The sequence below is a fragment of the Leucoraja erinacea genome, chromosome 10, assembly GCF_028641065.1.
Source record: "Leucoraja erinacea ecotype New England chromosome 10, Leri_hhj_1, whole genome shotgun sequence".
In the NCBI taxonomy this organism is placed as follows: Eukaryota; Metazoa; Chordata; class Chondrichthyes; order Rajiformes; family Rajidae; genus Leucoraja; species Leucoraja erinaceus.
Window position 1 is genome coordinate 15,820,797 of NC_073386.1, and position 15,318 is coordinate 15,836,114.

At 37.8% G+C, this 15,318-nt stretch overlaps 1 protein-coding gene across 5 annotated transcripts in view; it reads left to right on the top strand.

Annotated features, from left to right (window-relative positions):
- The window catches only part of LOC129700815 (CMP-N-acetylneuraminate-beta-1,4-galactoside alpha-2,3-sialyltransferase-like), a 389,167-nt gene that overhangs the window by 357,273 nt on the left and 16,576 nt on the right, over positions 1-15,318 (top strand). For all 5 annotated transcript variants that reach the window (XM_055641534.1, XM_055641538.1, XM_055641536.1 and 2 more), the window contains one exon: positions 5,647-5,793. In XM_055641534.1, the coding sequence (XP_055497509.1) occupies positions 5,647-5,793 (147 nt within the window). The remainder of the gene's footprint in view (positions 1-5,646; positions 5,794-15,318) is intronic.

Here is a 15,318-nt window from a genome sequence, read left to right on the forward strand (position 1 = left end):
GAATTTGTGCGTTTTGCCTTGTGATTGCGTGGGTTTTCTCCAGGTGCTCCGTGGGTTTTCTCCAGATATGTAGATTAATTTTCTTCTGTAAATTGTCCCTACTGTGTAGGGCAGAACTAGTTTGCGGGTGATCGTCGGTTGGTGCAGATTGATGCACTGAAGGTCCTGTTTCCATGCCGTATTTCTAAACTAACCATATAACAAACCATATAACAATTTACAGCACAGAAACAGGCCATCTCGGCCCTACAAGTCTGTGCCGAACAACTTTTTTTCCCTTATTCCCACCTGCCTGCACTCATACCATAACCCTCCATTCCCTTCTCTTCCATATGCCTATCCAATTTATTTTTAAATGATACCAACGAACCTGCCTCCACCACTTCCACTGTAAGCTCATTCCACACCGTTACCACTCTCTGAGTAAAGAAGATCCCCCTCATGTTACCCCTAAACGTCTGTCCCTTAATTCTGAAGTCATGTCCTCTTGTTTGAATCTTTCCTATTCTCAAAGGGAAAAGCTGATCCACATCAACTCTGTCTATCCCTCTCATCATTTTAAAGACCTCTATCAAGTCCCCCCTTAACCTTCTGCGCTCCAGAGAATAAAGACCTAACTTATTCAACCTTTCTCTGTAACTTAGTTGTTGAAACCCAGGCAACATTCTAGTAAATCTCCTCTGTACTCTCTCCATTTTGTTGACATCCTTCCTATAATTGGGCGACCAAAATTGTACACCATACTCCAGATTTGGTCTCACCAATGCCTTGTACAATTTTAACATTACATCCCAGCTTCTATACTAAATGCTCTGATTTATAAAGGCTAGCATACCAAAAGCTTTCTTTACCACCCTATCTATATGAGAGTCCACCTTCAAGGAACGATGCACGGTTATTTCCAGATCCCTCTGTTCAACTGTATTCTTCAATTCCGTACCATTTACCATGTACGTCCTATTTTGATTTGTCCTGCCAAGGTGTAGCACCTCACATTTATCAGCATTAAACTCCATCTGCCATCTTTCAGCCCATTTTTCCAAATGGCCTAAATCACTCTGTAGACTTTGGAAATCCTCTTCATTATCCACAACACCCCCTATCTTGGTATCATCTGCATACTTACTAATCCAATTGACCACACCTTCATCCAGATCATTGATGTACATGACAAACAACAAAGGACCCAACACCGATCCCTGAGGCACCGCACTAGTCACCTGCCTCCAACCCAACAAACAACCATCCACCAATACCCTCTGGCTTCTCCCATTCAGCCACTGTTGAATCCATCTTGCTACTCCTGCATTTATACCCAACAGTTGAACCTTCTTAACCAACCTTCCATGAAACCTTGTCAAAGGCCTTACTAAAGTCCATATAGACAACATCCACTGCTTTACCCTCGTCAATTTCCCTAGTAACCTCTTCAAAAAATTCAAGAAGATTAGTCAAACGTGACCTTCCAGGCACAAATCCATGCTGACTGTTCCTAATCAGACCCTGTAAACAAAACTCCCCCGTTTTAAAATACAAAAGAATCACCATTTGTATCAAATGATTGTCACAATTCCTTCCTTTTGTGAGTGTCTTCTGTGCCTGGTTTATTTCTTTAGGTCCACCCATCTCAACCCATTTAGTCCGTCCTGTGTCATTAATTTTCATCGCTTAGGGTCTCAGGAGCTCAGGGTTTATCGGTACTTATTTGTAGAAATTCTGTGACCAATTGGACTGTAGAGTGTATCGAGAGACAGATGATGTAAATTGTGTCCTTGGGTTATTCTTGATGTAAGAAAATAGCTTTTCTTTTAGACTTTATTTAACCACTTCGATTTTTTTTCAGAATTCTTTTTAGAAAGGTGCGTTGTGTGTCACAGCAGTCTGGGTTGAGCAATCAGGGGTTAAACATATATCTTGCTGTAGGAACCTGTCTGCAGTGTTGCATGACGGCATTTTGTAAACTGTTTATTAAATCACCTTGCATAAATTTCAGATCTTGAGAGGACAAACCAAAGCATCTTTTTATCTTCTTAATAACTGGAATTTGTTTAAGAAGTAAGCATCTTGATTTTGATGTTTGTCAATCTTAAAGGAGCATTTACTGCACTGAGCTTCTTGGTCTGAGATTAGTCAACATCAGTTAGTGAAACAAAGCAGAACATTTCAGACGGTATTATCGTTAAGCTGATCAGAAGGCTTGGAATTGTCTGACCCATTATGGATCATTTTACACAATTTATTCTTTCTAGATGGTTGTTGAGGAGGCCACTATTGTCTAGGGGAAGATTAGCAGATTACATTTACCAATACAGGGTTAAACTAAATCTCTAAAGTACTTAGAAAAAAGCAAATGGATAATGGGTGTTTTGTCAAATGTAATATCCTATGATTGGTAAGATAGGGTGTCACGTGGCACACTGATACTCCAGCACTCTGTTGGAGGTTGGAGAGAATGGATGTTACATATGCTGAGAGAAATTCAAACAGGTAGTTTAAAAAAAAACAAATGAAGTTTTATGGAAAGCGATCTTTAGTTTATTGTAAAAACAAATACTGAAGACAACAGAGGGTCCCAACCCGAAACGTCACCCATCCAAGTTCTTCAGGGGTGCTGAGTTACTCCAGTACTTGCGTCCTTGGTAAATCAGCATCTGCGGTTCCTTGCTTCAAACATAATAAAGTAGCCTAGTAGGGTCATAATAACATTAAGAACACTTATTGTAATTTAGCACAGGTGCACAACCTTTTATCCGAAAGCCTTGGGACCAGACACTTGTCGGATTTTGGACATTTTCGGATTTCCGAATGGAAGATTTTTAGCGTAGATTAGGTAGGTAGCGCGGGCGGCTTGAATTCGCGGTCGGACGCCCCCCACCCTAGCTCCGCGAATGTTGGGAGAAGGCGGCCTCCGCGTCCTGGAGCTTACTGCACAGCGACCCGGTAAGGCATTGCCCGCTTCCCGCTGGTATCCCAGCGCTACGACGCGGCCGACTCCCGACATTCCCGGAGCTGGGACGTCCGACCGCGGGCGGCGCTGGATTTGGAGCGCCTCGCAGCCAGGGGTAGAGTTGCCGGGGTCAGAGCTACAACCGGCGCCGCCCGCAGCCCCACCGGCCACAGCGCTGCGGAGCTTACTGCACGGCGACCCGGTAAGGCATTGACCGCTCCCCGTCTCTCCGACCAGGTAGGGGACTAAGAATTAAAGTTTATCAACCCCCCCTTCACATATAAAGCCCTCCAAACTAACTGACTAACATTTAAGCAATGATTTACAGATGTTTAAGTGTTCCCCGGTCTAACTACAGTAGTGGGTTGACCGTGGGTTGTTTCAAGTTTCAACTCACATCACGAACAAAGATTGAGTTTTTCACTCAGGATTATAGATTAATCTAATCTTAACAGAGATTGATTTCATTTATGATTTGAAGGGAAATCAGCAAATCAATATTTTTCTGGAGCTACAATCATGCAGCTCAGGCTAACTTAGAGTCTGTGATGATGTAGAAGTTAATATGGAGAGTGCTTGCTTTATAAACTGCAAAAGGCAAACAACTCTGAAGGTTATCCAGCATTCAGTTTATTAGGCACGTTTCAATCTCATCAAATCCCCAATGCTTGTCACGGACCTTGTGTACATGTCTGTGACTTAAATTGAAAGTGAGCTGCCAAGCATGCTTTGAACAGGAATGATTTAAGTTTTCAGTTTAAAACGATGAATTAGTTAAGCTAATTCTGATCATGTTTCTATAGTAACTTTGATTACATCTTCGAGTTTAAAAGTCCTACAAATCCTTGAGAATCCTGGAGAATTGGATGACAAGTGCTCAGGGTGTATGTTATCAGTGTGTTGTCAGACACATCAATATGTGTTAATGTATTGCTGTTTGGAAATATGTGATAAGCCACCAATAGAGTGTGATTCATTAAGATATCAAACCTGCTAATCATAAGCAGCTACTAGCGCTTCAGATGTCAATAATTCCGCACAACACTGAACTTCTAGATTGGAATACTAAACATAAATTAATCATTAGTAGGCTTGCTGATTTCGAGTAGAATTGTTTTTTTCTAGCCACAACCCAAGGATAAAAGGATACATGTATGAATAGGTTAAACACAAAATGCTGGAGTAACTCAGCGGGACAGGCAGCATCTCTGGAGAAAAGGAATGGGTGACGTTTCAGGTCAAAACCCTTTTGTTTTGTTCGTTTAGTAACTTGAAGCACTTTGTTCTGTACTTAATTTTTGATTTTTGATCTCCTGCGAAGAAAGGAATATCAGCCTTAAGATAGGAAATAACAGCACAATCGGCATTGGAATAACATATCAGGTAGGGTGTAGTTTTCCACAGAAAAGAATGAGATTAAATTGTACACATATAAATCATATTTGACTTTCAGTGTGACTTTCTATATTTCTGTGGCAAAAAAAAACAAAACATGAATGATTCAAACAATAAAATACGAAGTAAGTAACCACATTACAAAATGCTGAAAATGCTTATCAGGTCAGGCAGCATCTGTGAAGAGAGAAACAAAATTAACATTTTTGGGTGATGACCTTTCATCAGAGATAATTTTCTTCTTGATCTCCAGATTTGTAATCTTAATTCAAGTGAATGTTGTATCTGACCCAATATTAAGTTTGTCTAGAATAGCATTGCAGAGGTAGATTCTCCAGTACATTGTATTCATTCCAGCGGTCTGTGTATGTCTTGCATGCACTTGCCTGAGAACAACTGAACACTGGCAGCATCTTGAGATGAAATACTTTTTACAGAGAACTACGTGTTTACTTAGTACTGGGTCCAAAATACAGTGTTTAATAAAACAAAAATATTCATCACTTTCCACAGCTTCTGTTCACCCCAAAGTACTTCTGATCAAATGGAAAAGTGATAAAGCTCTTGCAAATAACCGTGATAATAACTAGATAATTTATCTTTGTCTTGTTGATCGTGGAATAAATATTGGCCACATCACTCCCTTGAGGATAATTACCATGTTCCTCATTGAAAGAGTTCCCCCTTACACATGACCAATTAATCTGTTGTAAAAAAGGTTCCTGATTGATTAACAGTAGTAAGATATTAGGAAAACATAATCCCCACCACCCATACATCCAAGTTCTTATTTTCATAATAAAATGTGATTTTTGCTTTGTATTCCAGAAATGCAAGAAATAGCATGAATTTGTCATCTTCATCTGAAAGCTGGCACCTCCAACAATGTAGTCCTTCCTTAATGCTACATAGATGTGAAAGGCTGGATTATGTTCTTTCCTCTCTTGAGAGGGACTTCACTGGGAGGCAACTGCACAATGAAAGGGACCTAGAAGTTACTGCAGTCTCTGATCTCAATTTTTCGCCAATGTGTGTGGAAAGTTGTTCTATACCACAATATGAAGCCAGTTTCTCAATACAATATTGGCTATTTTGAGACACAGGAATAAATATACTCTTAATAATACTGAGGGTATTACTTTTTGAGATGAATAAAAATATTTGAAAACATTTCCTTGCCCCTATGCTATCCAATCCCCCTTGGTTCATTGAGTTCCAAAGTAACTTACAAGTCCGATTTGGTCTCCCCAAAAAATGTTCATTTAGTTTGTATTTAATTTTGCTTGTTTTCTTTCTCTTTGCAGAATATACCAACACTAGGCACAGTTGCAATAACAATGGCATTGCACAATTGTGATGAAGTGGCAGTCGCTGGGTTTGGTTATGATATGAATGCTCCAAATGCACCTCTACATTACTATGAGAATGTTAAGATGTCAGCCATCAAAGAGGTATTGTATCTTGATCATTTTATGAAGTAGGGGATTCCTCAATTATTTGTATCATGTACTTAACGTGCTTTATATGTATGTGGTGGTCATTAATGAATGTGATGGTAAGTAAACCTTTGAAAGATGTCCTGCTTAACCCGGTCAATTAGATTGGAGGCTATGTGAATAATAGTCTCAAGGTGATTTATAACCACATTCAAAATATTGTATACAGTCAGATTATATAAATCAGAAAAAATTAAGATTGTGATATGAGTTATTAGTGTCAATTTTTATACCTGATGGGAAAATAATATAATTTATAAAGCAGTTTATAAATTCCTTTGGAGTACTACACAACCAGTGAATTTCATTTAAAGCTCAGTTACTGCTTTGCAGGCAAAAGTGGCAACTAACATGTGTAGTTAGATTCTTCCAGTAGTATAATGTATATATTTTGGTGATGTGATTGAACGGAGCGTTATCTGAAAAACAAAAGCAGAAGAATGCAGGTGATGGCACAGAGACGCAGCTGGTAGTGCTGCTACCTTACAGTGCCAGCGATCCGAGTTTGATCCTGACCTTGGGTACTGTCTGTGCGAAGTTTGCATATTCTCCTCATGACCACGTGGGTTTCCTCCGGATGCTCTAATTTCCTCCCATCTCCCAAAGACTTATGAGTTTGTAGGTAAATTGACCTTGATAAATTCATCCCTAGTGCATAGGGGATGGATGCGAAAGTGGAGTAACAGAGAACTATTACAAACAGATGATTGATGGTGGGCCAAACAGCCTGTTTCAATGCTATTTAATCCAATTCATTGCAATTCAGTGAGGCTACCCTCATTCCTTGATGTCCTGTACAGTACTAGTTTTCACCTTTCTCACGGTTTTCTCTGGGTGTTTTCTTAGCTCTTCCTATTTTTTTTGCTGGCCAGGCGATGAACACTTGTGAGAAAATGTTGAGCTTGATAAATTGGAGACGAGACATTAAAAAAAAAGTTAATACTGCCTTTGAAGTGTCCTCTTCTTACAAATGTTATAAACATTGGAAGCGTGTGGGTAGACAGCATAAACCTGGTAGACATACTGTTGGTACCATTAATGGGGAAAACTAAGAAACTTCTGATAAAAATCCAATAAAATTCTGACAAAGCCAAGAGTTAATATCACAAATTGCAAAGAGTTACTTAAACCTTCATTCATTATTATAATCTTCCATTAGTAGTGGTCTTATAACTTTATCAGGAGAAGATGTGGATTTTAAGAGCCCAAAACATATAAGAAAAGGTCATTTTTCAGTGTGAGCCCTACTTCTTCCTGTGGACATTGTATAATTTGTTTAAGTTATGGATTCTTCTCCATTTATTTAATCTACTGGAGTTTACAAATCTTTATAAAAGCCTGAAATTCTTCTCTGATTGCCAGACCAAGAGAGATAATTGAATTGAGACATAAATCTGTCCCTACATTATTCTACTTATTCTAGTTCAATATATAGTTCCATTTCTGACATCCATAGTATTTTGGTAATTGGTGTGTACCTATTATTTTAACCTTCAATCTTAAATACTTATCCATAACCTCTTTAATGGGGTTCATCAAAATAACGTTAAAATGTTTGCGAGACACGGGAAACTACAAATGTTGGTTCACAAAAGAGACACAACTGGTTGTGGAATAAATCAACGGGTCAGACATCTCTGGAGAATATGGATAGGTGATGTTTTGGGACTCTATTTCAAACTGTTTGAATTTCCATTTTAAGTAGCTACAGTTTCACTGAGTTGGATGATCAGCCATGATCATATTGAATGGCGGTGCAAGCTCGAAGGGCCGAATGGCCTACTCCTGCACCTAATTTCTATGTTTCTATGTTTCGGTTGTTGATTGATTTTTTACAAATCTGGTAGCATTAACATTTTATATACCTTCCTAATGTGCAGTGATTAAATTAAATTATTACATAATTATTGCAGAAAATATGTTTCTTTCTACACTTTAATCCATAGACAGCCATGGATGGTCAACTGTTTTCCCACTCAGCTCTCATTGCTTCACAATTCTTGATTCTAATCCATTTGTAATTTATCACCTCACAAATAATTCCTACAAATTATTTGATATGGTGTTTTTGGCCTAGTCAGCTAAGACTTTCAAGAAAATGTGTTGAGTATGTGGGAGTGCTTTCACCACTACCAATTAAATTATCTCCACAATCTCCACCTCTTTCAGAACCCTAGTGTGCAGTCCATCTGGTCCAGGTGACTTATCCGCCTTCAGTCATTTCAGCTTCCTAAGCACCTTCTCCCTAATAATAGCCACTCCACTAACTTCCACCCCCTGACTCTCTTGAATTTCAGGCACATTGCTGGAGTCTTCCACTGTGAAGACTGATTCAAAAAAGTTATTCAACTCCTCTGCCATTTCTTTACTCCCTGTTATCACTTCTCCTGCATCATTCTCCAACGGTCCAACTTCCATTCTTAACTCTTTCTTTCTCTTATATAATTATATAAAGAAACTCTTGCTGTCCTCCTCTGTATTATTGTCTAGCTTACCTTCGTATTTCATAATTTCTCTCCGTATTGCCTTTTTAGTCACCTTCAGTTGTTCTTTAAAAGTTTCCCAATCCTGTGGCTTCCCACTAATCTTTGCCATGTTATACACCTTCTCTTTTAGTTTTATATACTGTCCTTGACTTCCCTTATCAGCCATGGTCAACTCGTTCTCCCCCTAGAATCTTTCTCTTTGGAATGAAAAGATCCTGATTATTCCCAGAAATTCCTGCCATTGCTGTTCCACTGTCATCCTTGCTAGGGTCCTTTTCCAGTCAACTTTGGCCAGCTCCTCCCTCATGCCTCTATAGGCCCCTTTGCTCAGCTGCAAGAACGATGTTAAAGTAATCACATATATTACCTTGTATTAGTAAGTGCATTATTTGCATTCAACTTAATTATAAATATTTGATTTTACTTTCCTACATACAAGATTTTAATTTATTGTAAAGGAAAAAGAACACAGTTGCTGTGACGGGTTAACCCAGAGTCAAGCCTTTCACCCTAAACGGTTCAATGTATTGCCCAGATTCTGGGATTATCTCGTTTATCCTAAAGTAACACAACAAAATCCTATCAGCTGATGAGGCCTTTACTAATCTATAAAACTGGACTTATTCCAAACTCACGAGGAATTTTATGTTAATAGTAAACCATGAGCCTAATGCTCGCACACAGGCGGCAGACTGTTGTTTAGTAGGAGCTGGAAGGAGTCCAAGTTACCTGGCTGTTCAATGAATAATGTTACCTGAAACCTCACGTCATATCAAACCCTTTCTCTTAAACACGTGTTCTAGTTGTATTTTAATACGAAGGCACAAAAACCACCTGGCATCTGAAATTAATTATTAATACAATTTTAATTGTTTTCTCTTGAGTTGGCAAGATGCTCCTCAAAGCAGAAAGGATATGGTTTCCCCACCGTTAATATTAATGCACTTTGTTAACTGGTCAATCCCATGAGATTGTGCTTGACATGGGTCGGGCTGTAAACATCGATGAACAATTTATATTCCACTTCACTACATGCATTATTTTGTAAAGAAGAGGTCAATTTCCATTTAGCACCAAAAGTATAACAATATGCCTTATTTTAATGGAAAATTTTGCTATTGCAATATTTATTTTTAATCCATGATTGTTAGCTTACGTAATAGGAGCTTGCATTTCTTTTTCCTACTTTAATAAACTTATCTAACACTACTATTCCCAGTGAGAGGACTCAGAATTTGATTGGAACTTCATTATCTGCAACACGAGTATTGAGGTCATGGTTGGCTGTGTTTATAATGTAAAATGTTTGTTCAATTGAATCCATCTCTGAGCTGTGAATGCATATGGTGGGAACTTGGGATGAAACATAAAATGGGAAAATGTGGTGCTAAATAAAGTTGCATTATATAGACTCTGTCAGGCTTCCTGTTATAGTTAGAAAGCACAACATAAATCCATTGTGTCGGAAGGAACTGCAGATGCTGGTTCACATCGAAGATAGACACAAAATGCTTGAGTAACTCAGGCAACATCTCTGGGGTCTTACAAAGAGTCTTGACTCAAAACGTCATCCATTCCTTTTATGCAGTTACTCCAGCATTTTGTGTTTATCTTCAATATAAATCTATTAATATAACTGTGCTTCTTTTCATCCAAATAACTAGCTTCTTTTCTGAATAATGTGTTGAATCTTCAATTCTGCCAGGGTATTTCGTATTGAGCCAGGTGCATATGCTTACTGTGCCACATATTTATACAGAAAGGGGTTCCAATCTGGAGTAGCTGAATCCAACATTGTTTATGAAGTGAGGTTGTTTTGCCAGGCAGCACAAGGGGGAGCTGTGAACTCTATTGAACCGAAAGTCGAAATGCCTGCTCTTGTCATGACATATAACATGCCAGTAACTCACGTATAGCTTCAATGTTTTTTTTCAACCATGCACCCATAACTTGCATCATGTGAATTAACTTGATCCCTTTTTATTGGCACATCAAGATCTCTCCTTCCCTATAGCACAAATACAGACAAATTTAGTTTCCATTCTATTATGAAATCAGAAATTTATGAAAACCAAGGATCTTCAACTTGGGATAAAGATTGCATATCAGGTGATGTAACAAATCAACTTGATGTAACAAGCTGACTTTTGATGAAAATGGAATACTAATACAAGTGGTTGTAATGCAAATATGTGATGGTTGGTTGGAAATTAAAATGGTTTGCATTCATGGAACATTTTATTGGAACCTTTAAACAACTTTTATATAAAAATTGGTTATCTTACAAAAGGCATTGAAAATAGATACAGGAATTGCCACGTAGCTCTTCGTCCCACTATTCAACACTATCCACTAAAGATTCTCTATACTTTCATTCTAAGTATCATACTTGAGACTTGAAGGTACCAATAGAATACAACTAACTGAGCCATCCCAACATCTGTTTCAGCATGAATTACCTCACATTTATCCACATTAAACTGCATCTGCCATGCGTCTGCCCACTCACCCAACCTGTTCAAGTCACCCTGCATTCTCATAGCATCCACCTCACAGTTCACACTGCCACCCAGCTTTGTGGCATCTGCAAATTTGCTAATGTTACCTGGAATTCCTTCATCTAAATCATTGAAGTATATTGTAAATAGCTGTGGAGTCTTGCGGTACCCCACTAGTCACTGCCTGCCATTCTGAAAGGGACCTGTTAATCCCTACTCTTTGTTTCTTGTCTGCCAAACAATTTTCTATCCATGTCAGCACTCTACCCTCAATACCATGTGCCCTAATTTTGCCCACTAATCTCCTATGTGGGACCTTATGAAATGCTTTCTGAAAGTTGAGGTATTCTACATCCACTGGCTCTCCCTCTCCCTTGTCCATTTTCCTAGTTGTATCCTCAAAAAATTCCAGAAGGTTAGTCAAGCCTGATTTCCCCTTCGTAAACTGACACATGAGTTGATTCTGGAGGTAGACAAAAATGCTGAGGAAACTCAGCGGCTGAGGCAGCATCTATGGAGCGAAGGAAATAGGCGACGTTTCGGATTGAGACCCTTCTTCAGACCTGAGTTAATTTCATTCAGCTCCCCCCAGATTTGACTATTTACTTTTACAGAAGCGGCAATTTAGCATGGCCAATTAACTTACCGACCCACATATCTTTGATTTGTGGGAGGAAATTGGGGCACCAGGAGGAAACCTACAGTCATAGGGAGAACATGCAAGCTCACACATAACACTGATGGCTGAATCTAGGCCTCTGGAGCTGCGAGGTAGCAGTTCTACTAGCTATGCCACTCTGCCACCTTAATTTATTTTATCACTTAAACAAATAACCAGCGCTTTAATTTTTTTTTTCTTTACTATTTTCTCCCAATTATTTTAGATTCTCTTCTTGGCAATAAACTTTCTTTAGTTACAAAGAGAAGCAGATCTCCTAGTCAGCTGCAGTGAGCCTTTAGAATGTAAATGCAAAAACAGAATGACGCGTTAACTCTGCCATTTTTACTATTTACTGTGAAGAATGTCGTAGAATGACAGGTGACTCCTTTTACCAATACAAGAAACCAAATGCTGAGTCTGTTGTTGGCCCTATGAGTTGTGCAATTTTAATAAGAACTTTATCGGGACAACTTATACTGGATACTTTTTAATTTAATTAGCGTGATCCATCAAGTTACCTTATATAGTTATTAATAATACTGTATTCTTGCTACAATTGTGGTGCATAAACCTATTTTCTCATTGCCTAAAACCAGATAAAGTACAAATAAATATTGTTGCTGTTGGCTATTTACAAATAAAGTTTCTTGGAAGAGAAACTGCCTGCTAAGTTATAAGTCTGATAATATAATGTGTAATATCTCCCCAAAAGAATTACTCCTAGTTTTGCACTGTTAATGATATAGAAATACTATTTTAAAATCTTCAGTTGTTGATGAGTTAAATACCAATGTCTAAAAGATCCAAAACCGAGGGACTACAACCACTTGAAAGGGTTAGAAGTTTCATAGTTTTCTTTCTTTGAACGGCTTACATGACTGTAATCTTAAATCAAAGACTGTAACATAAAAACAAAACAAACTTGTATGATGAACCTCTCTAGCCCAATAAAGCAAACAGGTGCTTAGAGAATGCTAAATTGTCATTCTTTTTAGTTTCAACTCTCGCTTTGAAACTCTTTGATGTATCTCATTCAGAGGGTATATATGTTACTGTGACTATCACTCTTAGCCTCCCTGAAGGTCAGAAACTGCAAAGCTGTAACTGTACACTATGAGCTGTGGTTTTACTTATCCTCATTTAGTCAATCACTTAAGACCACATCAAAGAAAATAAATATATTTTTATTTATCTAACTGATAATATTTTAACAGAAAAGTACAGTTGCTTTAAGAAGCGAATTATTCAAGAATTCCAAAAATATTGGTCATTTTCTGGGTCAAATAAATAAATATTTCCCATGAGATTCTTCATAGTAATATTTTTAAGATAGAAAGTCTGGATAGCTTGTCCCAAGGTCTGTGTAAACAGTTTTAATATAGTCTCGTGCTGGAGTGAAGTCTAAACTAAAGCAAGGTTATTGCTACCAATATATTTTTCTTTTCTTGAGTGTGAGGCTGAGCCATTGCTCCGTTAGGTTTTGTAAGGAATGCTGGGCTAAAGATTCAGACATGTAAGAAATGGGGATGGTGACTATATTATATTTTTATATAGAAATGTGATTGGTGATTTTTTATTGAAAGCAATTGGCTGTTATTGTTTGCATTTTAGTTACAGATTGTGATCGGTGATTAAAATATGAAAGGAAGGTTGCCAGCTATGTTTTGGGTGTGATATATGGTTCATGAGTATTCATTGTAAAGCCAAAAATTAGAAAATCAATCATTAAGAAATTTAAAAGAAACAAAAATGTTTTTTTAAACAAGAGGATTTAAGATATAAAGCACAAACCTATACACAAATAAATATCTGTCAATTGCAACAAGGAGAAACCTATTCTGAAGGAATATAATCTTTTTAATTTTGAAAGAGTGTTGCTGGCAGAGCAAATTTTGTTGCTGCTGTCTTTTGGTGTCAGGTTTGGCATCAGCATATTGAATATTCTCCCTCAAGCAGAGAGTTAAAAATGATCTCTCTGATCAAGCACTAGAGTGGCAAGAATTCCAGTATCATTTGAAGATCCTCATTTAACCCCTTCTTTGAAATCTGTTTTCTTGACCAATATAATATCACATTCAAAAATACAGTTGAAAATGCAACATAAGAAATTATCTCAATCAAAACATTACAAGCAACCGTGGATTTTATTTTTGTACAATAAGTAGGATATGTAGAAATACGTTAAGAACAGTTTTCCGTGTTGACTACATTTTCCATGAGGCAGCATCTATGGAGTTATTTGTGCAGTTCATTGTCTGAGCATTAGGTGATTCTTCGGCAACATCTGCACAACTATCCTACCTTGCATTTGTACTTCTGTGTTGTTTATCAGATGTTCCTGCACAAATTATAGCTTCTGTCAATATTGCATGTTTGTTATTATGTTAATACTCTCAAACAGGAACTCATTATTGCTATCTCTTACTACTCCGCAACCCTTCTCCCTATTTATGCATTTGATCAATCCTTTGTATTCCCAAACCAAACCATCAGAAGACACAATTATGCCTAAATTAGATAAGAATAATGAACACATAGGAATGCTAATTCCAAGCTTTAACTTTTAATCAGCTGGTAGCACCCTATAAATAACTTTGTATTGGTTTATTATTGTCACGTGAAGAGAGGTACAGTGAAATGATTTTGTTTGTGTTTTATCCAATTAAAGCAGATCATACTATGTACAGTCCCCTCCATAATGTTTATTTATTTGCCTCTGTACTCCAGAATTTGAGATTTGTAATAGAAATACATTTTGGTTTCACCTTGTAGAAATTACGGCTGTGTTATACATAGTCCTCCCATTTCAAGGCACCATAATGTTTGGGATACGGCTTCACAGGTGTTTGTAATTGCTCAGGTGTGTTTAAATGCCTCCTTAATGCAGATATAAAATAACTCTCAGCACCTAATCTTTCCTCCAGTCTTACCATCACCTTTGGACAGTTTTAATGCTGTTTATCAACATGAGGACCAAAGTTATGCTAATAAAAGTCAACAAAGCCATTATGAGACTGAGAAACAAGAAACAAGAATGTTAGAGACATCAGCAATATCTCAGGCTTACCAAAATCAACTGTTTGGAACATCATTAAGAAGAAAGAGAGCACTGGTGAGCTTACGAATCGCAAAGGGACTGGCAGGCCAAGGAAGACCTCCACAGCTGATGATAGAAGAATTCTCTCTATAATAAAGAAAAATCCCCAAACACCTGTCCGACAGTTCAGAAACACTTTTCAGGAGCCGGGTGGGGATTTGTCAATGTCCACTGTCCGCAGAAGACTTCATGAACATAAATACAGAGGCTACACTGCAAGATGCAAACCACTGGTTAGCCGCAAAAATAAGATGGCCAGGTTACAGTTTGCCAAGAAGTACTTAAACGAGCAGACTTCAAGCAGTCATTGCATGCAAAGAAATGCAACAAAATACTAAACATGACTACTTTCATTTACATGACATTGCTGTGTCCCAAACATTATGGTGCCCTGAAATGGGGGGCCATGTATAAACACAGCTGTAATTTCTACACGGTGAAACCAAAATGTATAAGAATGGCCTTTATTAAGATGTGACAATGTGTACTTTAACCACATGTGATTTTTTTCTATTACAAATCTCAAATTGTGGAGTCCAGAGGCAAATAAATAAATGATGGTTCTTTGTCCCAAACATTATGGAGAGCACTGTATGTGTACAATCAAGTGGTACACAAGTACGATAGGTAGTGCAAAATGAAAAATACCAGAGTGCAGAATATAGTTTTATAGCATTGCAGTATAAGTTACAGAGAAAAAGTCCAGCAACCAGAATAAAGGCAGGTAGGAGATTGGGA